Here is a 25015-nt window from a genome sequence, read left to right as displayed (position 1 = left end):
AGGAGGAGGAGGAGGAGGAGGAGGAGGAGGAGGAGGAGGAGGAGGAGAGAACTCACTACCATATTCTCTCCTTTCACTTACCAACTACACCTGGATTTTAAGTCTGCCATCTGGTGGTCACTGCCACAATCAACATTCATTATCGCCTCAGTCCTTCCCAAAAGGTTACATGGTTCATTTGTGGGTTGACTTAGTAATAATTACACTCATCCATTTTCTAGATTTGTGTCTTAAAGGCTTGGACTCCATCTCCTAGTGGTTATACCAATGAATTTTCCTTTGCCAAGGATCCAGATTTTGTTTGTACAAAAGATTCCAGTAGCCTTTTCTCTGTCAGTTCCATCTCCTTCATCCTTCTAGCAGAAACTGATTAGTGGTAGGTGTTTCACGATAGTCCTACCAGTAATTTATTTTCTAACTTGATTACAAACCTTATTTTAGCCTTGTTGTCCTTTAGGTTTTATGAGTGCATGTGCTAGTCACAAAACTCTCATTTTGTTCCGTATCAGTGATGGGAGAAAAAAAAATAGTTCCCAAGCAGGTTCTCAAAGAGTGAAGCCAACAGTATGCCCAGATTGAAGTAGGATTTAATTTTGAGGTTTTTTTTTTTTTTCTTACTGGGACAAAGGGTAAATTTTCCATAGTCTTGTCCAGTGTGAGACTTGAAATGAAACAGATATCTTGAAAACAGAAACTTTTCTAAGAGGGTAGTTAGTTAAAAGAGAGTGGTTTTTGATGAAAAGCTCATGCCACAATCAATTTGGTTTTCTGACCCACAGATTGGAGCCCAGGCTGGTAGAGCCCTTTGGGGAAAGCCTCGGAGAGTTTTCACTAGGGTGGGAACATATGTCAGCACCTCCTCTCTTTCCATCCCCTGAGAGGAGGGCTTTCCTTTCCTCTCTAGCCTGCTCCTGAGAGCCTACTGCTGCTCCCTGCAGAGTTCGAATGAGAAACTGGGCCAACTGAATGTGTTTAGAGACTTGTGCTAAAAGACCTGTGGAAACAATGTTGCCCAAGAGGCATTTACCTTGATCTTTTCAAGCTCCTTTTGAAGAGCAAGTCTTTAGGGGCGAACCAGATGTGCTTTCCTCCCACTGCCATTCTTTTCCCTTCCCTTCTGTGTGACATTTGGAAAAGTTCATTAGGAAGGATTATAGAGCATGCAGAATAAAGACACAGATGACTGGTTTGTAAGGAGGATAGAAGCAGTGATATGCGTCCCTTGGTTCCTTTTATTGGAATTGTCTGGTGTTCCTGTTTGTGATTCTCCTCAAACTTTTGGAAGGGGAGAAAAACCAAAATATCCTCCATGATTACAACAGGCCAGGGTTGAAATGTGCCAAGTGGTTTGTTGCCTGAGTTGGACCAGAGTCCTGTGGTTACTAAACTGCAGAATTAGCCAGCAGATGCCCCTGTGGTAAAATGTAGGATCTTAGAATTTACAGGGGATCTGCAGAGAAAGAAAAATGAGGACAGTCAGGAAATTATTACAAAATATTTGAGAACCCCAATCTCGAAAACTGATTCATACAAATTAGGCCTGCTGTTCTGAGGTATATGTGGTTTAATAGGTGAACTAAGCTGAAATTAGAAAGAGATCATTTTAAGCTCCATTTGGGTGGCAAAATGTTCAAATTTCATGAATTACACTGAGTTTTAACCACCGAGTATTGGTTATCCAGGTTCTGGACACATACACCAAGAAAGTTCTGAGCCGTGTTCTGAACTTTTGTTGTATTTCTAATTTTAACTTGACTCAACATACAGAGAGGAATGGGAATGGATCCAAAAACTTTCTGGCTCTGAATCTATGGAAAGTGTGGATCATACTTCTGAGTGCCCCATGCAATTGTTCTTCTACGAGCTCCAGATGGCAGTGAAAGCTCTCCTTCAGCAGATCAATATACCTCTACACCAGGTACTAGACTTTACCATTTTTATCTTCTTTTTTTATGGCTCATGGAAACTGCATTGTAACATTAAGTGGGGTGTGTGTGTGTGTGTGTGTGTGTGTGTGAATTTTCCTTTACTTAAACACCACTTTGCATGTCCATGCACGTTTTGAATGGATGCCCACAGGTAGACACAGGCTGCAGTTCTGCTCTTTTCCTCCAGCTCCTCTGCATTGGACCTCTTCCACGTTTTCTGGACCCCACTGTACTATGGTCTGGTCGGAAAAAAAAAAAAAAAAAATCAATGACTAGTCTACCTTGAAAGACAACCAGGCTCAGCTTCAAGGCTTCAAGATAGCATAAAGCAAAGAGAACATACGAATAATTAAAGGTGTACTCACATGTACAAATGATTTCTCTAAGAATAGAAGGATGATGGTGGTATAATCTACAGCAATGTCCCAAGGATATGCCATGCTATTTTTTCCTAGAGAATTTTCTGTCAAACTTATTGTCATATCTAAATCAAAATATACAAATCTAACCTCCACTAATAAGCAACTTCAAGAAAAACTGTTGGCATAAAGGAGGATAGTAAAACTTTGTTAGGCTCTGCCCAATAGGTTAACATGAGGTAGCATTATTGAATTGTTTTGGGTGGGGGGGACTATGTTCATCAATCCTGCCTTCCTCCCCAAAACACACACACACACACACACACAATGAACCAAGTTTAGCCTGTTAACTGGGAGACCATTATAGGAGTGATTGGCTCTTTTTAAATACAAGAGAGAACCATGAATTGGCCTCTAACCCATGGAAGCAGAAGGATAAATTAGAGTTCTAAGAATGTCCTTCCATTGGGGTGCTCTTTTGATTTTAAGTCTAAAGCAGCCAACGCTAATCAAGACTAAATTGCACAAGATGCCATAAAGACAATAGGGAAGCAACTGGATTATTCTAAGGGTGGCTGTGTGTTCACTAGGAGAAAAAAAAAGTAAGAGCTCCACTTGTGACAGTAGATACTATTAAAGGGTTTCTTGGACTTAGCAGGTTTGAAGCAGCTCGTATTTCATTGGTGACTCTTGGGCTACATATACATGTTGGGAGAAGGCTGCCTAACTGCCTAAGAGTGCATACAACTTTTTTTTTTTTTTTTTTTTTTTTTGGATACTTGTAAAATTTTCTCAGTCCTTGGCCAGAAACTACGTTTTTCCCCCTTAACCAACTTAAATTGAAACGAGTGGATTTTTAATTCAATCCATTTTTGTTGCTTCATGTAATTATAGTCATCATTTTGAAAAGCCCACAGAATGCAATCATTTTCTGCTTTTATAAGAAGCATAAATGTTGTTTTCAGAGTTTATGTGGAACATTACTGCCTTAAATCTTGATTTTATATAGCATTATTAAATGGGCTGAACCCTAATATTTATGTTGTATAAAAATTCCAAGCTTGAAGTTGTGTAATTTTGTTAGATGTTTTATGCCAGTTTGGTGTTGTTTATGTAAGTGCCATGTTGTAACTCTCCTATTTTTCCTCCGCGCGTGTCCCTCTGCAGGCAAGGAACTTCCGCCTCTACACACAGGAGGTGTTGGAAATGGGTCACAATGTGTCCTTTCTTCTCCTGCTCCCTGCCTCAGACGACGTCTGTACAGCCCCAGGACAGAATAATCCTTACACCCCACACTCAGGGTTTCTTAACCTCCCTCTTCAGATGTTTGAACTTGGTATAGTAGCTTGTTTCACCTAGAAATATTAACCCAGCCTCCTTATAATAAAATCACAAAGTTATATCTGTTCCCCCTTGTCCCAGTGGAGGGTCAATAAATCACATGATGGCTTTGGCAACAACCCTTCCTAGAACTGTGTACAAGTCTGAGAAAAAGCAAAGCTCCAAGACTATGTGCCTGAGCAATAATTATTGAAACCTAGCAAAGGCCCAATGGAGAAGAAGGAATTCTAAACAGAAAGTTCAGTTATCAGGCTGGACTTCTTGCCTCCCTTCTGCTTTCTTAAAACATAAATATAAAAACCGATGTTTTCATGAAAAGCACTGCCCCTTCTCTCTCTCTCTCTCCCCCCCCCCCTTCCCTCTCTCTCCCCACTTCCTTTCTCTCTCCTTTCCTCCCTTTTTCTCTCACCCTCCCCACACCCCCAACCAGAGAAAAAAAATAATAATGAAATTAAAATGTAGAGTGTGTATCACTTTGGAGGGGAAAAAAGCCTATAATTTTAAGTAGCACTGACTTATTAAATAGACTCTAAATTTCTGACAGACCATTTGAGAAATGGACAGGGTCTCCCAGGATGCAATATTGTGATTTTAATGTGGGGTTCTGAATGGTGGAAGATCCTGTCCTGACTTTCAAAAATGAATAGCGTGGGCTCCAGTTTCTCTACTTTTGCAGAGACCCCTGCTGCCCACTGAGATTGTAAATAGGGAGGCTTTGTCGCCTTCCCATGCTTCATCTTGAAACAGGCCAGTAAGAGGCAATTAGCAAGAGTTCGGTCAGTTCAAATGAAATGTACAATTTGCAGGAGGGTGAGTGAGTGGGTGGGTGGAATGGAGGCAGACCCTCTTTGGATTGCTCCCCAGTCACCAGATTTAGAAGCAGACAAGGCCACTGCCTAATGTCTCATTTGAGCCCTGGGCATCTGCGTCTGAATTTATCCCTCAAGGATGATTTGCTTAAGCCTCTGAGTTTCCCTTGCTCCAAGCACTTCAGATGCCCAAAAGCTGATGAACAGCAATTGTTACTTTCTAGAGGAGGGAGTATTCTTACAAGAAGCTCAAATCAGACTTGTAGCCTGGGACTTGAGAGTCCTAGTTTCCCTATTGTATGACACTGGCAATTGCTTAACCTTTCTACACCTTTTCTGTGTCACACAATTAATCACATTGGCCATACCGCTCCCAAGAGGCCTAGATGTGAATGTGACCATTTAATGAGTTCCTCAGCCAAAAAGCATTTTTAGTCTGTAATATAACAACACTGTTTGGGGTAGGGTATTACCATAAGTGTCTATTGGGTGCCCACTGTGGAGATTTAGAGGTGAGTAAGACAAACGTTCTTTCCTCAAGGGGCTTTCGTATGGTGGCAGGAGTAAAATAAGAATACAAATTATTATAAAACAAGGAAGGATATGCCAGAAATTGGAAGTGTTAATATTGAAAGAAAGCAAGCACATTTTCTCAAAGAAGATATGAGAAAACCTTCATGGAGGGGAGGATATCTGATATGGGGTGTTGAAGAACAAACAGGATGTTAATAAACATAAATAAAAAGAAAAGCTTTCTTTTGGGGCGAGTAGAATGAGCAAAAACATGAAAACAGAAGATTTCAGAAAGAATTGGGAAGAGAACAAGTGGTCCAGTTTGGCTAGATCAGAGAAATGTGAGGAAAAGGTGGGACATAAATCTGTACAGACAAGGTAGGGCCATACTGGGCAGTAGCTCCAGCATCAGGCTGAGGAATCTGTTTATGATAGATGGGAAGCATGGGTCAAAAACTTCAAAGATTATTTTATTCATCCAGTGTTAGGGTAGGAACCAAAAACAGAAGAAAAAAAAGAAAGAAAGAAATACAGATATTTAAAAAAGAAAAAAAAAGTTGCCCAAAAGTAGGTAACTATTTATATGAGAAGAGAAGTCTAGAGAATAATCTCATTGTTTTCAGCTTCAATGACTATGAGGCTATTGCCGCCTTTTTCAGAAGTAAGGAAATCAGAGGGGAAAAATAGTCTGCTGAAGGAAGTGATGCTTTTAGCTTTGAATATGTTGAGACTGAAGGTGCTAAGTCAACATCCAAGTGGACATGTTTCACTGGCAGTAGAAATGCAGGAGAGGAATTGGATACTAAACACAGAAATCTGTCCAGTGTCTATTAATAACAGCTGAAGCCATGAAAATGAATGATTTCCCAGGGATATATAATTGACAGAGAAAAGAATTAAAGAAAACATTTCATTGGAGAGCTAACCAGGATTCCATTCTGTGTTAAACAGTCATTGTTATTCCATGATTACAGGCAAAAATACATGAAATTCATTTCCCCATGGCTTAATGGCTTTGGTAGGAACAGTCTACAACTTGGTATCAATCATCAGAGTACATGTGACTCCTAAGGCCCTGAAGGTTCAAGCCATGCAACTATCCTCTCTAGTCTGTTCCTGTGAGGCTCACACACTCTTCTTGAGTAGCCACCCTTTGTCCCACTGTTGTTATTCTCCATTCTATAATTTGGTGAAGTCTGTTAGCATCCATTTCTTTTCTTCATTCAGTTTTTCATTCATTCATCAATAAATATTCATTGAGTAATCTACTATGTGCCAGGCACTATTCCAGGCACTGAAGAATCAACAATGAAAAAACTTCTCATAGAGCTTACATTCTAGTGGAAGAGATAAATAACAAACCAATCAATAAACCATAATATTGTAAATATCAGAGAAGTGAAGGTCATGAAGAAAAATAAATCTGGGTAAGGGACTCAAGTGAAGTAAGCTGCACTTTATACAGCTGGGTGATCTGGGAAGGCTTCTCTGAAGAAGAAACATTTGAGCAGAGACCTAATATTTCCAGTCAATGAGAACAGTAAGTGCAAAGGCCTTAGAGTAAGAGTGTGCTTGGCTAAGAGATCAGCATATCTGGAGTGTAGTAAGCAAAAACAACAAAGATAAGAGATGAGGTCAGAGAGTCATGGGAGCTAGACCATGCAGGGCCTCACAGGCCATGATAAGGAATTTAGATTTTACTTTAAGTATGTTGGAAATCCAATGAAAGATTTTGAGCAGCAGAGTAACATATGAAAAGCTCTGTAAAATCCAGTGGTCATCCCCCTAAAAAATAAAAAATTTTAAAAACATTTTTTAAAGCTCAACTTTGTTTAACCCAGCATTTTCCAAATTCATTTGACCATGATTAGAGCAATGTTTTGCATGGGACCTATTAATAATCTGTAGAACATATACTTTGGGATATGATAGCCCTAGAACAGTGCTTCTCAAATTTTAACCTGCATAAGAATCACTTGGAGAGTTTGTTAAAATACAAATTCTTGGAGCCCAACACCAGAGATGCTGAGTCAGGCCCAGCAGGAGGCTGGAAAATTTACATTTCTAGTAAATTCTCAGGTAATACTAAAGCTGCCAATCCATGGACCTCAATTTAAGTAGCATTGCCTATGACAAAGAGATTAATACATAAATACAAAACTAGAGATGTGGTTAACACAGGAATTCAGCCAAATTCAACTGTGCCTGTCCTTTTTACCTGTTTTACCTCTTCACATTGCTAGAAGCAATATGAGAGCATCAGATACTATCTTCCATCTATGAAAAATAGGCCATAGATCAAAGCCTGACTTTAAGATAGTTTTTCCTAGAGTAAGGCATACTTTCTCACCTTCTTAGTCCTCCCTTGTTGCCATGTCATTGGTCATCCAACTGATTAATGAGGACCATGTAAGTTTCCAGAAAAGACCACTTGGTTGGGCTCAGTTCCATTGGCATAAACAATTCTATTAGTCTTTTTTTAGGGACCAGAGGAAATGTTGCCAGTAGCAGAAAATTAATACATGCTCTAATACAATAATTATTGTACTTGAGCACCACCAGCAACAATTTCAAAAACATTTCTGGGCCTTGGTCTCAGTAAGAATCATGACAAACTCCATCTTATCCCCAAGCAATCAGTGCTTTCCAAGAGGAAGTTTATCATAACTACTTCCTCCATTAGGCATCTGGCCACTAAGCATTTAATGACACCTTATATGGGAACTTCCAAGGGCCTGCTACAGTGGACCTAAGCCTCTCTAAGAAGGATGCTAAGCATTGTTTTTTCTATAACTAGGAAATTCCATTCATAGGTAGTTACACAGTAAAGGGTCAAGAGATACATTAAGCATTCTGAGAAAGGAGAAAATGTTTTTGGAAATTCAGTCAGAACTCAGAAAATTTTAATAACCACATGGGAATTCTAATGAAACTTAAAAAGGTGTGAATTATGGGAATATGTAAATTTTAATAGAATAAAGGGTTGCACTATATTTCAGTTTGACTTGTATAAGTCATCCCTGTCCCCATGAAATAATTTGAGATTTGGCAAACTGACCTTGTTCCTGCCAGTGGCCTAAGTGAATCATAAATAACTTTCTAACCAGCTATGGAAACTGCATCTCTGCCTATTCCAGCACTGCGTAGATCTAGCAAAAACAAAATGATAAAGGAGCTCAGTTCTCTGTCTCCTAGAATAAGGACTAGACTGTAGCAAACCCACAGGCTATTCCTTCATAGGATTACTTGCAGGGTCAAGAGAAATTGTCCTATTGGAGCATGTTGTGAGACCTGGATGAGGAAGATTGTGCTGGGGCAAAGCAGATTCACCAAAAACCCACTTCTCTTTCCACAGCCTGAAGGTTGACACTCTACCATCCTTTGTGTGGGAGCAGGATATGACCCTTTTGCAGTAATAAAGCATGTCTCTGGGGGCCTACAAGCATCCCAGGAACAGAAGGAAAAGCAACATCATGAGCCATTAGAAACTCTATCAGGTGATGTGGCCTCTTGAGGACTTGCCTAGCCTGCACAGAGGAGGTCACCCTGCCCTGACCTTGTGGGTGCTCACAACTGACAGCAGGCCTATAACAAGGAAAGTTGGTTTTTGTTGATTTCCTTGGCTTTATGATTTACACCAATTGGACTAGAAAGACAAAAAAAAAAAAAAACTAGGGAATTTTTAAAAAATAGTTTGAGGCCTGATATTATATATTTCATGCTCGGCTTGTGCTTGGCTACATCCTTCGTTCAACAAACATTTACGGAGCTTCTGCTATATGCCAGGTGCTGTGCTGGGACTGAACCACACAGACATTAATAAGGCACCATCTGCCCATCACAAGCTCAAAATCCATTAGAGGATGTAGGTATCCCTACCGATAGTCTTCATAAAACGAAAGCAGTGCTATACGAGGCAGGCTGTTGAGTTTCAAAGGAAAGACATCTAATTCTTCCTTACAGAGATAATACTTGAGCTGTATCTTGAAGGATAAACAGACATTCAGAATGGGAAAGAAAAGGCAGGCAGAAAAGGAAAATCATTTTGAGCAGAAGGAACAGTATGTACAAAAGCTCAGAGACCTGCAGCTTGATGAAGTACACTCTTAGTAGCTCACTGTGATGGATGCTTAAGGCATCTGAGGAAGAGTGACAGAGGATGAAGCTAAAAGTTTAAAAGATCAAAATCATACATGACTACTTATGTAACACTAAGGGGGTACAACTTTATCCCATAGGTAAAAGGAAGCAAAGAAAAGATTTTAAGAAAAGGGATGGTGTGGTCTTATTAGATTTTGACAGCTCATGAAGGACTGATTGCAAGAGAGTAAAAAACAAATCAGGCTGACATTGGATATGATGAGACAATTAAGAAATTAAGAGACTACCTCATAGATCCACCTGGTCATATCTCATGGGTCCATGAGCCCAAACCAAGGCAGCCTTAGTGGGGGTATGGAAGAGAGAGCAGAGAGATGAGGAATTTAGGAGTTAAAATGATGGAACTTTGTGATTGATTTGATGTGGCTGAAGAGCAAGATGAAGGAGCCAGAGAGTCTGAATAAGAGTGCCGAGACGGATAATGTTACCATCTACCGAAATGGGCCATAGGAAGGAGAAATAGGTTTGGGGCAGGGGAATGATGATGAGGTCAGTATGACAAATGATGAGTTTCAAGGAACCTACGGAATATCCAAGCAGTGAGCCTAATGGAATTCAGGCCACAGGCTTGCAAGAAATGGCATAGTGTCAACCTTCATTCCTAATACCCATTTTACATGATTTATTCCACCTGTCAACTCATTCACTACTAGGAATCTTTAGAGGTGCACCTTGTGCCCCAGTTCTTTCTGACACCTTGACAAAGACTCATTGAACTAAACTGACCCCAGGAGGTCATCTCGTTGACTCCATGGCTTCCAAACTCAGCCACATGGCCCAGACTGATTAGGATTTTAGTGAGTTCGATATCCTTAGGAAGAATATTTTAATCCCAGTCCTGTTTTAATATTCTAATCACTACCACTAAATGCCTCATTCTTTACGGGTGGTGAAAATGTGTGGTGGAGGGACAAACATTTATTTTATATCAGGTATGTGCCATATGCTATGCTGGGCACTTTATATACATTGTATTACTTAATCCTAGGTAGGCATTATAATCCCTGTCTTAGATATGAGAAAACTGAGACTCCCAGAAGTCACCTGCCCACTGTCACACAGGTGGTGAGTGGCAGAAGTATGGTTCAAACCCAGGTCTGTCAGATAGCTAAGCCCACGTACTTTCCACTATACTATACTCCTAGTGTTGATGCCAACCTTATTTTAGTCTGCCACTATCTCATGTAGAAAAAAGAAGGAGAAAAATACCGCAGAAAATTCGTCTTAGTCTGTGAATTACTAACAAATCATGTGGTTCAGCTAATGACATTATTGTAGCCTTATACCATTTTATCCATAAAATGCATGAGATTCACATTTTTAAAAATTAGAAGCTTCCAGTCTATCTTTCTTGCCTCAGTTATGGCTACCAAATGTATCATTGCTAAACCACAAAAGACTATGTTAAAGTAACATTTGTTAAAGTAACATTAAAGGGTCTGGATTAAAAAAAAAAAAAAAAAACCACAAGAGTGGGGAAACTGAAGCGTTATGGTTGAAACCTCCTCATAACTCACTTGTGGTGCATGGCATGGACGGTGTGGGTGCTGTGAGACCACCCACTGATCCAAGGCTCCCACCACGGAGACACAACAAGAGAAAGCTGTGAACACCCTAGCTTGTAAGAATTCAGATCAGACTGATAGTGTTTCTTTTAAAGAAGTTATTCAGTGCCTCTCCCTATTTTTCCAGTCATATTTTGGAAAGGGGAAAAAAGCCAATTTTTTTTTTTTTTTTTTTTTTTTTTTTACTACTTGGTTTAGAAAGGCAGGGTGTGAGACACTTCACTCTCATCACTTTCCAGCCAAGAGAGGACATCTGTCAAGTGCTAACAGGACATAATCCCTCCTTGAAAGTCATAAAGACACATTCAGGGAGCTACCAGGGTCAAGAGTAAGCTAAAAAGTCGTGGTGATTCCTTCCTGTGGAGCTGCCAGGAAATATCATAGACCTGAAACACCCTTCCAAACAGGAAAATCAAGCCCACAGTAAAGGAAAGACAATGGAGAAAAGAGGAGCCTTCGGGCGAAAGCTCAAAGATCCGTTCATGCATTTATTCATTTACTCATTTGGTCAATAAACCTTAATTGACAAGCTACAATGTTCCAGGTTTCAATGACATAAAAATTAATAGGAGGCATAGTTCTTGTCCTCAAAGAAATCACAATCTAATGCCAAGGCAGTCAAGTAAACAGAGAAGTACAATGTAGTAGGACAGTGTCATGAAATGTTTTGAAACAAGTGATCTAGGAGCACAAAAGAGGGAGAAACTAGTTCCACCTGGCAGGGAGATGTCAGTGAAAACCTGACATCTGGCTGAGGAGAAAACACTTACCGTGAATCTTCAAGTATCACAAGTTGACCTGGAGGTATTAGTAAAGAAAGGTATGTGAGGAGGAGGAAAAGGCATGTTTAAAAGCATGGAAGTATAAAGGGACTCGTAGTAAGTTCAGCTTGACCAAAGCTTAGGACTGATGAGGGACTAGGGCTGGAAGGCAGCATCATGAGGGAAGGTGTGACTGAAAATATACTCAAATCCTAGGTCGCAGGGAGCTTTCCTTATGGGGAGATGTTTGGATTTTTATCCTCAGGTCCAGAGGGAGCTCTGTAGAAGTCTTTAAGCAGGGAAATAGTATGAGAATTAGATCATTTGGGAGAAGCTCCATAGCTTGTCATTTACTGAGAGGGCATATGAAATCAGTTCTCTGTGTCAGGCAAACAAAGTGCTAAACAGAGCAGAGAAAATGGGAAGGAAGGATCTGACACCACAGAGAAAAATCGAGCCCAAGACAGAGGCCTCCCAAGTTGAGAAACACCTCCTTGAAGTGAGGCATAGCTAGAGTAAGGATGGACTACTCACACCCTCACCCCATTCTTCTCTTCTACTTCCATGGGCGGAAAGACAGAGCACACTACCCTGGCATTCACCTAAGATTTATCCACAGAGAAAAAAAAAGCAAGGAAGTAGTAGGCAGTGGTAACATGGGAATTGTAGGGTGCACAGAAATCTCTCTCAATATGCAGAAAAGTAGGGCTTCCTCATTGAGGTGTAGAGATGACCAATGCCCCATTTTGAGGTACTGTGGTTTTAGCTTCCCTAAATGGCCAGATCTGGGTCTCAGGAATCAACATCTAATTACTACCTGTAATTACTACCCGTAATTAGATATTCTTCCTAGAATTCCTCGCTAAAGGAGCCAGAATAAAAATGTTTCAACAGACTTGTGAGTTGTAACAGCCCTATTTCCAAAGCATGGAACACACTGGTACAGGTCAGAGGTAAACAGAGTAAAAGAGGTTCTTGAAGAATGAGTCTCCAAATTCATCAATGCCCAGGAAGAAATCAGTACTATGATAGTCTGAAACAGGGTGCTTTCCTCATCCTACTAGAATCCGAAGTTACGGTATATAATCAGAGCTGGTCAGAGAAGTACAGGAAATCTGATCATCTCAAGCTGCTTACACCAGGCTCAATCCTACACTGCTCTGTTCCTCCTGAAAAAAGGAAATGACAGAGATGAAGGCTGGACTCTTTCCTGTGGTCTCTGTCCCATTATCTGTTGAGAGAAGAAAACCAAGTCTGCTGAAAGCAAAAAATGGTCTGTCCAGGCAGCAACAGCTCTTATCATCCATCCAGAGGGGCCAAGAAGGGGAGAGGCAGAAGAGGATCAAAGCCTATCATAATAGGCCCTTGGGGAAGTTTTGCAGTCAGACCAAAGACACCCTGAGAAAAGGATGTCTTCTGTCTTCTGGGGGTTCTGGCCTTGGAAAGGAGTAGGCAAGATATGTACTGGAAATCAGATGTGAAACCCAAAACTAGGTTTCAAATTGCTACTTGGCTTTTTTTTCTTTAAAGTGATAAGCAAGCTTATTTTCCCAGCATGTGTGTGTATATATGTGTGTGTGCACGCGCACACACACACACACACACACTCAGCCCCAACTTTAGGGAAACGTCCACATAACTGCAGCTTTAGCCAACCCCACTTCCCCATACCCTACTAGGAGTTGGTAAACCTTAAAAGGGAATACTGTCTGACTAAAGCCAGACAACTGGCCCCTTAAGAGCACATTTATAATTTATTTATGGCTTAATATTTTCCACTGATAGGATTAATAAATCATGTTTTCATTCAACTTGTTTTCTCTGAGGTATGAATTTCTCTATTTTGATACCGGATCTTAACATGTTTTATTTTGCTTGTCCATTTTCCAGTTCATTTTTGCAGCTACAGAGAGAAATTTATTAGTCTGTATTGCCGCCTTTCTGCTGTTGTGGAACTGGATTCTCTGAATACCCAACAGTCCCTCAGGGAAGCGATCTCGGACAGCGAGGTTGCAGCTGCCAAACAAAGACACCAGCAAGTTTTAGATTTCATTCAGGTAATTGTGTGTTTCTTCTGGGGTAAAAGGGAGAAGAGGCAGGGTGGAAAAGGCGACAGCCAAGCATGGGAAAGGACAGCAGCCAGGCTGATTCAAAGAACACGGTGTCTAAGTAGCCTATTGAGTTGGTTAAAATGTGGAGCTCAGGGAGATAAGTTTTCAAACAGAGTCTTAAGAAAAAGTTACAGATAAATCACAATATTACGAAGAACTGTTATCAGTCACCATGGTAGGTAGTGGTAGCTTTCCATACAGGAGAGAAAAATCACCCCCCAGAAGCAGTAACTAGAATATTATTCTTACCTTGTAGCCCATTGACAATTCTAATAGAAAGAAAAATTGTATTAATTAACTCAATATCTCAGAGAAAAAGAAAATAAAATGACCTACCAGTTTATGTTAACCCAGATCCAATTAGAACTAAAATTCCTCATGTTTTGGGCTTCTTTCTCATGGAATTGACACTTTAATATGTGTCTGTTAAGATCAGAAAATGTGTTCCCCTTCCCATGGTCTTGTCTGGTAAAGCCTATAGTAACACCTTACGGTCTTGTGAAAGGGGTACTGACTAGTAGTCAAGAGAATTTGGATCTGGCCTGAAATTGCCTCTGAATCCCTTAGCCAAACCTGTCAATCTTTCTGTCCATCAGTTACTCAGTTCACCAAATGAGTAGAATAGCAATAGCCCCATGATAAATATCACTATAATACATATTCAGTTCAATTTGATAAACCTTTATTAAACAACCAGATGTCAGGCACTGTATGCAAGATATAAAGTTGAATTAGACATGGTCTCTGATCTTAAGGAGTTTAAAATCCATCAGGGTAGATAAGAAATGTGTGTAAATATAATTTGTAAAATGTGCTAGGTGCCAAAAAAAGATATACCAAAACAAAACAAAGAAACAAATAAGCTCTGTGTCAACACAAGGAAGTAAAAATTTACTTTCCCTTGTATCAGAAACATTCCCGTGAAGGATGTAATTGATATCTAGCCTGGCCTACAAGGATAAGGTTAGATTACAGTAAGGTGAAATAGAATGTAGAGCATTCAAAGAGAAAATATAAACAGATAAGGCAGACAGAGCAGAAAAATAGTATTTGGGGAATGATAAGTAGTCAAGCTATTGGTTGGGACATAAATTGAGTGATGAGAGGTAGAAATCAGGCAAGAATGAAAGATAGCAATGATAGCAGATCACAAGGGCTTTATTAAAAGCCATGATTAAGAAATCTGTATTTTATTCTGTAGGCAATAGGGAGCTACCCAAAGTTTTGAAGAAAGTTAAGTTACAGGCTCTCACAATTCTGTTTAGGATAGATTCGAGCATACTCTTGAATCTATGTATACGGGAAGGATACTCTTTCCGTATACAGTGGTACAGCCATACTGGTTGTTTATTGTAAGCATTTACTCTGGTCATGCTCACCAAATAAGGATTTGAGGACAAGACTAAAGGCAGGGAAACCAGATAAGAAGTTATTATAGCTATCCAGACAAGATGTAATGAGGACTTAAGATGAACGAATGCTGTGAACTTTGGGCAAAGAAATCTCTTGTAGTCCCAACAGTCCCAATCTCCTCATCTGTAAAATAGGGATGATAAGAATAGGCTACCTCATAATGTTACTGAGTAATTCAATGAGATGATACATATAAAACACTAGGCAAAATGCCTGGCACACTATATTCATTCATTCATTCATTCATTCACAAGAAGGAGAAATTCTTTGAAATGTGAATATGTGAGATTCGAGGTGTTTGAAACACTCAGGAAGAAAATATTGTAATTTACTTGCAAAGTGGAGAGCAGACAAATCTTTAGGTTTATCCTACTTTCCTCATCCTGTGAATGAGATATCTTAGGTGACCTCTCAGAATAGAGAAATAACTTTCAAGAAGTTACTTTCTCCATTGGCCTGAGAATGTAGAATTTAAACATTCAAAACATTTACTTCATTGATTTCATTTCTAGTAAAAATGGAACACAGATGGTGGGCAAGGGGAGGGAAAAGGAAGAGAGTGCAGCATGAGGAGAATATGAAAGACTGGCTTATTTTTGAACTCCATATAAGGGATAGTGGAGCATAGTAAGAATAACAACAGATCAGAAGTTGGTCCCAGAGGAGGCTGGGAGGCTGAGACGGGAGGATCTCTTGAGCCCAGAAGTTCAAGACCAGCGTGGGCAACACAGTAAGCATCCATCTCTATTAAATACAAACAAAAAATAAAAAGAAATCAAGGAGCATACATTTTTAGTCCCAAATCTTCTGATAAACTCTAGAGTATTGGACAATTCATTTGATCTCTGGGGCCTCAATTTCCTCATATGTAAAATGAAAGAACTGGACTAGATGACTTCTGTGGGTCTAGTTGGCTCTAACGTTTTATGACTTAACAACCAGAGATATTTTTAGAGGAACACTTCTCTACCCATGCCTTAGGTTCTGTTTCTGCCTTATGCCACTTATGCCTCCCTGAATCCAGTATGTTCCTCCAACAAGAAGGCTGACTTTCTTCAGTCCGTTGTGTTCTCCAACTCCTCCCAGAGTTCCCTGGCCTCATTCCTACTCCCTGACTACTACCCCTGCTCCTTTCTTTTTCATGTAGTGTAGGGCTTCACTGCCTTTTTCTCTTTCTTTTATATCACACCAGTAAGTGGGTTGGATAAAGGCAGGCCAGGCTGGGAATTCTTCAAAGTTCTAGCCTGCTCTGGTCTCCCAAAGCAGGTAACTTGAGAGCCTCTCTACATACTTCCCTTCTAGTCAGCCAGGTACACGCAGACTTGGATAAAAGCCAATTCTCAAAGGGTTCAAAACATAACTTCTTGGTCGGGGTGAAACAAGACCATTTCCCTATACTCATAGCCTTCAGTGAACCACTTTGCTTCCTTGCTTCTCCCAACATGAATAATTTCACTGAGTGGAGACAATTCAATATCATCTCTCCCTTTATGTTGACTTTGTGGTCTTGGTCTCTCTCTCTCTCTCTCTCTCTCTCTCTCTCCCCCTCTCTTTCTGTTTCTTTCTCTGTCAAAATGAAAGCCAGCTGTAGCCACTCACCCATTGGTATTCACAGCTTAGCCCACCACACACCATAACCTGCAGAGGCGACCGCCAGTCATGAGAGCATTTGTATGATTCCAGATCTAAGACAGTGTTGAAGTCACTACACAAACCAAACATTGTAAAGAGCAAGGGAGTCTATGTAAATACAGTTAGGAAAAGAAGCCAAGGAGTGCAGCCAGAAAGAGGGAGGGCTAGACCAGGGGAGGTGTAGAAAATCATAGATAAGGCATACAGGCTTTATAGACAGCACATGCAGCAGAAATGTCAAAGTGTGAAGACCTGGAGCTTGGCATATTTTGAGCTGCTAAAGCCTAAAGGGCAATTAGGCTATAATTTATATACTGTAATGCTTCAAATGCTCCTAAGCTGTAATAGAAACACAGCTCATTAAATATAGCCAATCTATCATCCCCTCGAGCACCTTGTAGCTGTGCTGTGAGAAAACCAATCACCTTTACATTTTAATAAAAATATTATCTTGCCTGAGTACAGAGAAAGGAATATAATTTACGAGATGAAAACTGAAATTTTTAAGGGGCAGGGTGAGAAATGGACACAATTTTTAATCAACAGACCTAGGGAATTCATGGTCTTTCTTTTTTAAAATGTGTCAGCAAGTCTTTAGAAGGTGAATTTGGACCTTAAAATCAGGGGGATTATGTTGTCAGTTACTTTTAGATCAACAGTATAAGGTAAAATGGGTGAAAATTGGCCTTCTTTTGGAGCAATTAGCTAAGTCTCATTAAACTCAATCCACAGACCTCCCTATACCCATATGGTTTTTTAAGTTTTTCTTCAGCTAAGACCTCTTCACATCACTGAGAAAAATTACGAAGTAAATATTGTTTCTACATACTTCTAAAAAAAATTCTACACTAAATCCCTCTATTCATCCTCAGCAATAAAGCTGAAACAATCTTATCCAAAGAGAGCAGGTAGATTATTTACTAATAATTATATTAGCCTCCTAGGGTTGCTGTAACAAATTCCCATAAACTGGGTGGCTTAAAATAACAGAAATGTATTCCCTCACAGCTCTGGAGACCAGAAGTTTGAAATTAAAATGTTGGCAAGGCCACACTCCCTCTGGAGGCTCTAGAGGAGAATCTAGTCTCTGTCTCTTCAGTTTCTGATGGCTGTTGGCATTCTTTGACTTCTGGCCACATCAGTTCAATCTCTCTTTCTGTAGTCACATTGCCTCCTTCTCTTATGTCTGACAAATCTCCCTCTGCCTCACTCTTACAAAAATGTCCTTATGAGGACATTTGTTGTTAGAATTAGGATTCGCATAGAAAATCCAGGATAAACGCCTCCTCTCAAAATCCTTCACTTAATCATATCTTTCGCCATATAAAGTAATTATTTTGTATCATATCAAATAATATTCATAGGTTCTGCAGATTAGGATATGGATGTATTAAGGGGGATTCCATATTCAGCCCACTACAGTAATCATGATTGTCATTATAAAAACTGAACATTTTTTATGTTCACTCGTCTACATTATCTTAATCCATATAATAACTCTCTTTGCGGGTAGAGATCTAAAGAATTAGATCATTCATTCATTCACTAAACAGTCATTTTTTGAGTGCATACCTACTCTGCAAAGCTGAAAGCAAAAAATACCAAAACACAATCCCTGTCCTTGTCGGGCATTCTAAAAGCTCTCCACAGTCATGCGGTGCCTTTAAAATAACTTTCAACAAGTTTATGCTGCATGAGGTAGGGCCAGTAAAAGCCAGCTGAGAGAACAACAATCTCATTGGGAAAATTCATCTGAGTCTCATCTGGGATTCCCACTTTGGCTTTATCCCCAGACTTTAGATTTCTCCCTTCAAAACGGCTTAGTGCCTCCTCATGGGCCTGCCTACTGCTGAACTTCCTGCACAACTGACCAAGCTAAAAAAGCCTGAAGCTCAATATCATGCTTTCATCACTGGCCCTGAATACTCTGCTGAGTCTTGTCACCACAGGACTGACAAGAACTAGAAAGCAAGGGAAAATGGCTGTAGACCATACCCTTCCATTCACTAGTTCACTCTAGCTAGCTTTTCACTCAACTTGGCGGACTGAATGTCACAACTTCAGACCTACTCTGTGTTTGTTGGGAGGACCAGGTTTGTGGATATTCTTAATGAGTAGGTTTCAAGTACAGATTAAAGACCTATGAAGAAATTTTGAAAGTAAAATATAACACTGGGCAGTGTTTTAGTTTTAAAACTTCAACAATCAGAGAGAGAGATTAACCTTGCATGACTCATATAATGAACACCTTCTATCTGGAAGTTAGTTAATACCAAATTTCCAAATGTTCCTCAAAAATCCTAAAGTTTCAGAGCTGGAAGGGACCTTGGACATCATGTAGACTAATTACCTCTTCTTAGAGTTGAGTAAATGGGCCCAAAGAAGTTGGCTTGCCCAAGTAATTGAGTGAACTTAAATAGAAAGCCTACCACAAATTCCAGGGTCATAAGAAAAAAATACGTCTAACCAACAGCCCCTCCTTGAGATGGAATAACAAAAAAGCTCATGGCCCATGTCTATCAAGATCTGGAAAATTTTTGTCATCTATGTGTAGAGAGTCACAAAAATCTGAGTGAATTTTATGCAAATAGGCTTCAAGGAAACTACTATTGTACTTTATAATGAAAATATCATTAAAATGACTTTGATAACCCAAAAATCAAAATGGAACAACTTAAAATGGACCACTCTAGAAATGCAAGGATGTTTAAATTATTTAAGAATAAACTGTTTAGGCCGTTTCGAACTTTAGAAGCCCTTACTCTATATGTAAGAATGTAGTAAGTCTAATATATAAAGTCAATAATTTTCTACTAACATAGGTCCAAAAATCTCTACTTAGCAAAAATATTCCAGTACAGCTTTGCTTTTCTAGTTCACATATAAGAACTACGACTACATTTCTTTCTTAAGATATTCTGGGGGGGCGGAGCAAGATGGCCGAATAGGAACAGCTTCAGTCTCCATCTCCCAGCATGAGCGACACAGAAGACCGGTGATTTCTGCATTTTCAACTGAGGTACTGGGGTCATCTCACTCGGGAGTGCCGGACAATCGGTGCTGGTCAGCTGCTGCAGCCCGACCAGCGAGAGCTGAAGCAGGGCGAGGCATCGCCTCACCTGGGAAGCGCAAGGGGGAAGGGAGTCCCTTTTCCTAGCCAGGGGAACTGAGACACACAACACCTGGAAAATCGGGTAACTCCCACCCCAATACTGCACTGTAACACCAGCACACCGGAGATTATATCCCACACCTGGCCGGGAGGGTCCCACGCCCAGGGAGCCTCCTTCCTTGCTAACACAGCAGTCTGCGGCAATCTAACCGCAAGGCAGCAGCGAGGCTGGGGGAGGGGCGCCCGCCATCGCTGAGGCTTAAGTAGGTAAATAAAGCCACTGGGAAGCTCGAACTGGGTGGAGCTCACAGCAGCTCAAGGAAACCTGCCTGTCTCTGTAGACTCCGCCTCTGGGGACAGGGCTCAGCTAAAGCAGCAGAGGCCTGTCCAGACGCGAATGACTCTGTCTGACGGCTTTGAAGAGAGCAGTGGATCTCCCAACACGGAGGTTGAGATCTGAGAAGGGGCAGTCTGCCTGCTCAAGTGGGACGCTGACCCCTGAGTAGCCTAACTGGGAGACATCCCCCACTAGGGGCAGTCTGACACCCCACACCTCACAGGGAGTACACCCCTGAGAGGAAGCTTCCAAAGCAAGAATCAGACAGGTGCACTCGCTGTTCAGCAATATTCTATCTTCTGCAACCTCTGCTGCTGATACCCAGGCAAACAGGGTCTGGAGTGGACCTCAAGCAATCTCCAACAGACCTATAGCTGAGGGTCCTGACTGTCAGAAGGAAAACTATCAAACAGGAAGGACACCTATACCAAAACCCCATCAGTACGTCACCATCATCAAAGACCAGAGACAGATAAAACCACAAAGATGGGGAAAAAGCAGGGCAGAAAAGCTGGAAATTCAAAAAATAAGAGCGCATCTCCTCCTGCAAAGGAGCACAGCCCATCGCCAGCAACGGATCAAAGCTGGTCAGAGAATGATTTTGACGAGATGAGAGAAGAAGGCTTCAGTCCATCAAACCTCTCAGAGCTAAAGGAGGAATTACGTACCCAGCACAAAGAAACTAAAAATCTTGAAAAAAGAGTGGAAGAATTGACAGCTAGACTAATTAATGCAGAGAAGGTCATAAACGAAATGACAGAGATGAAAACCATGACACGAGAAATACGTGACAAATGCACAAGCTTCAGTAACCGACTCGATCAACTGGAAGAAAGAGTATCAGCGATGGAGGATCAAATGAATGAAATGAAGCGAGAAGAGAAACCAAAAGAAAAAAGAAGAAAAAGAAATGAACAAAGCCTGCAAGAAGTATGGGATTATGTCAAAAGACCAAATCTACGTCTGATTGGGGTGCCTGAAAGTGAGGGGGAAAATGGAACCAAATTGGAAAACACTCTACAGGATATCATCCAGGAGAACTTCCCCAACCTAGCAGGCCAGGCCAACATTCAAATTCAGGAAATACAGAGAACGCCACAAAGATACTCCTCCAGAAGAGCAACTCCAAGACACATAATTGCCAGATTCACCAAAGTTGAAATGAAGGAAAAAATCGTAAGGGCAGCCAGAGAGAAAGGTCAGGTTACCCACAAAGGGAAGCCCATCAGACTGACAGCAGATCTCTCGGCAGAAACTCTACAAGCCAGAAGAGAGTGGGGGCCAATATTTAACGTTCTTAAAGAAAAGAATTTTAAACCCAGAATTTCATATCCAGCCAAACTAAGTTTCATAAGTGACGGAGAAATAAAATTCTTTACAGATAAGCAAATGCTTAGAGATTTTGTCACCACCAGGCCTGCCTTACAAGAGACCCTGAAGGAAGCCTTAAACATGGAAAGGAACAACCGGTACCAGCCATTGCAAAAACATGCCAAAATGTAAAGACCATGGAGGCTAGGAAGAAACTGCATCAACTAATGAGCAAACTAACCAGTTAATATCATAATGGCAGGATCAAGTTCACACATAACAATATTAACCTTAAATGTAAATGGACTAAATGCTCCAATTAAAAGACACAGACTGGCAAACTGGATAAAGAGCCAAGACCCATCAGTCTGCTGTCTTCAGGAGACCCATCTCGCATGCAGAGACATACATAGGCTCAAAATAAAGGGATGGAGGAAGATCTACCAAGCAAATGGAGAACAAAAAAAAGCCGGGGTTGCAATCCTAGTCTCTGATAAAACAGACTTTAAACCATCAAAGATCAAAAGAGACAAAGAAGGCCATTACATAATGGTAAAGGGATCAATTCAACAGGAAGAGCTAACTATCCTAAATATATATGCACCCAATACAGGAGCACCCAGATTCATAAAGCAAGTCCTTAGAGACTTACAAAGAGACTTAGACTCCCATACAATAATAATGGGAGACTTCAACACTCCACTGTCAACATTAGACAGATCAACAAGACAGAAAGTTAACAAGGATATCCAGGAATTGAACTCATCTCTGCACCAAGAGGACCTAATAGACATCTATAGAACTCTCCACCCCAAGTCAACAGAATATACATTCTTCTCAGCACCACATCACACTTATTCCAAAATTGACCACATAATTGGAAGTAAAGCACTCCTTAGCAAATGTAAAAGAACAGAAATTATAACAAACTGTCTCTCTGACCACAGTGCAATCAAACTAGAACTCAGGACTAAGAAACTCAATCAAAACCGCTCAACTACATGGAAACTGAACAACCTGCTCCTGAATGACTACTGGGTACATAACGAAATGAAAGCAGAAATAAAGATGTTCTTTGAAACCAATGAGAACAAAGATACAACATACCAGAATCTCTGGGACACATTTAAAGCAGTGTGTAGAGGGAAATTTATAGCACTAAGTGCCCACAAGAGAAAGCAGGAAAGATCTAAAATTGACACTTTAACATCACAATTAAAAGAACTAGAGAGGCAAGAGCAAACACATTCAAAAGCTAGCAGAAGGCAAGAAATAACTAAGATCAGAGCAGAACTGAAGGAGATAGAGACACAAAAAACCCTCCAAAAAATCAATGAATCCAGGAGTTGGTTTTTTGAAAAGATCAACAAAATTGACAGACCGCTAGCAAGGCTAATAAAGAAGAAAAGAGAGAGGAATCAAATAGACGCAATAAAAAATGATAAAGGGGATATCACCACCGACCCCACAGAAATACAAACTACCATCAGAGAATACTATAAACACCTCTACACAAATCAACTAGAAAATCTAGAAGAAATGGATAATTTCCTGGACACGTATACTCTTCCAAGACTAAACCAGGAAGAAGTTGAATCCCTGAATAGACCAATAGCAGCCTCTGAAATTGAGGCAACAATTAATAGCCTACCCACCAAAAAAAGCCCAGGACCAGATGGATTCACAGCGAATTCTACCAGAGGTACAAGGAGGAGCTGGTACCATTCCTTCTGAAACTATTCCAATCAATAGAAAAAGAGGGAATCCTCCCTAACTCATTTTATGAGGCCAACATCATCCTGATACCAAAGCCTGGCAGAGACACAACAAAAAAAGAGAATTTTAGACCAATCTCCCTGATGAACATCGATGCAAAAATCCTCAATAAAATACTGGCAAACCGGATTCAGCAGCACATCAAAAAGCTTATCCACCATGATCAAGTGGGCTTCATCCCTGGGATGCAAGCCTGGTTCAACATTCGCAAATCAATAAATGTAATCCAGCATATAAACAGAACCAAAGACAAGAACCACATGATTATCTCAATAGATGCAGAAAAGGCTTTTGACAAAATTCAACAGCCCTTCATGCTAAAAACGCTCAACAAATTCGGTATTGATGGAACGTATCTCAAAATAATAAGAGCTATTTATGACAAACCCACAGCTAATATCATACTGAATGGGCAAAAACTGGAAAAGTTCCCTTTGAAAACTGGCACAAGACAGGGATGCCCTCTCTCACCACTCCTATTCAACATAGTGTTGGAAGTTCTGGCTAGGGCAATCAGGCAAGAGAAAGAAATCAAGGGTATTCAGTTAGGAAAAGAGGAAGTCAAATTGTCCCTGTTTGCAGATGACATGATTGTGTATTTAGAAAACCCCATCGTCTCAGCCCAAAATCTTCTTAAGCTGATAAGCAACTTCAGCAAAGTCTCAGGATACAAAATTAATGTGCAAAAATCACAAGCATTCTTATACACCAGTAACAGACAAGCAGAGAGCCAAATCAGGAATGAACTTCCATTCACAATTGCTTCAAAGAGAATAAAATACCTAGGAATCCAACTTACAAGGGATGTAAAAGACCTCTTCAAGGAGAACTACAAACCACTGCTCAGTGAAATCAAAGAGGACACAAACAAATGGAAGAACATACCATGCTCATGGATAGGAAGAATCAATATCGTGAAAATGGCTATACTGCCCAAGGTTATTTATAGATTCAATGCCATCCCCATCAAGCTACCAATGACTTTCTTCACAGAATTGGAAAAAACTGCTTTAAAGTTCATATGGAACCAAAAAAGAGCCCGCATTGCCAAGACAATCCTAAGTCAAAAGGACAAAGCCGGAGGCATCACGCTACCTGACTTCAAACTATACTACAAGGCTACAGTAACCAAAACAGCATGGTACTGGTACCAAAACAGAGATATAGACCAATGGAACAGAACGGAGCCTTCAGAAATAATGCCACACATCTACAACCATCTGATATTTGACAAACCTGAGAAAAACAAGAAATGGGGAAAGGATTCCCTATTTAATAAATGGTGCTGGGAAAATTGGCTAGCCATAAGTAGAAAGCTGAAACTGGATCCTTTCCTTACTCCTTATACGAAGATTAATTCAAGATGGATTAGAGACTTAAATGTTAGACCTAATACCATAAAAACCCTAGAAGAAAATCTAGGTAGTACCATTCAGGACATAGGCATGGGCAAGGACTTCATGTCTAAAACACCAAAAGCAACGGCAGCAAAAGCCAAAATTGACAAATGGGATCTCATTAAACTAAAGAGCTTCTGCACAGCAAAAGAAACTACCATCAGAGTGAACAGGCAACCTACAGAATGGGAGAAAATTTTTGCAATCTACTCATCTGACAAAGGGCTAATATCCAGAATCTACAAAGAACTCAAACAAATATACAAGAAAAAAACAAACAACCCCATCAAAAAGTGGGGAAAGGATATGAACAGACATTTCTCAAAAGAAGACATTCATACAGCCAACAGACACATGAAAAAATGCTCATCATCACTGGCCATCAGAGAAATGCAAATCAAAACCACAATGAGATACCATCTCACAACAGTTAGAATGGCAATCATTAAAAAATCAGGAAACAACAGGTGTTGGAGAGGATGTGGAGAA

The 25015-nt window shown here is 40.3% G+C and overlaps 1 protein-coding gene and 1 long non-coding RNA gene across 5 annotated transcripts in view; one reads left to right on the top strand and one right to left on the bottom strand.

Annotated features, from left to right (window-relative positions):
• LOC111537607 overlaps positions 1-25015 on the bottom strand; it is an 82009-nt gene that overhangs the window by 22092 nt on the left and 34902 nt on the right. For 2 of the 3 annotated variants that reach the window (XR_002730058.3, XR_004228551.1), the window contains exon 5: positions 97-2167. This is a non-coding gene — a long non-coding RNA (uncharacterized LOC111537607). Of the gene's footprint in view, positions 1-96; positions 2168-25015 lie in introns of those variants that run through there. The other variant, XR_002730057.2, reaches the window with a different exon arrangement.
• Positions 1-25015, top strand: part of ANKFN1 (ankyrin repeat and fibronectin type III domain containing 1) — a 374035-nt gene that overhangs the window by 329793 nt on the left and 19227 nt on the right. Inside the window, exons 17-19 of one of the 2 annotated variants that reach the window (XM_026456748.1) lie at positions 1768-1918; positions 3455-3623; positions 13328-13494. In XM_026456748.1, the coding sequence (XP_026312533.1) occupies positions 1768-1918; positions 3455-3623; positions 13328-13494 (487 nt within the window). Of the gene's footprint in view, positions 1-1767; positions 1919-3454; positions 3746-13327; positions 13495-25015 lie in introns of those variants that run through there. The other variant, XM_023204555.1, reaches the window with a different exon arrangement.

This window comes from Piliocolobus tephrosceles, chromosome 16 (assembly GCF_002776525.5).
Source record: "Piliocolobus tephrosceles isolate RC106 chromosome 16, ASM277652v3, whole genome shotgun sequence".
Lineage (NCBI taxonomy): Eukaryota > Metazoa > Chordata > Mammalia > Primates > Cercopithecidae > Piliocolobus > Piliocolobus tephrosceles.
This window is presented reverse-complemented; position numbering and strand designations above follow the sequence as displayed.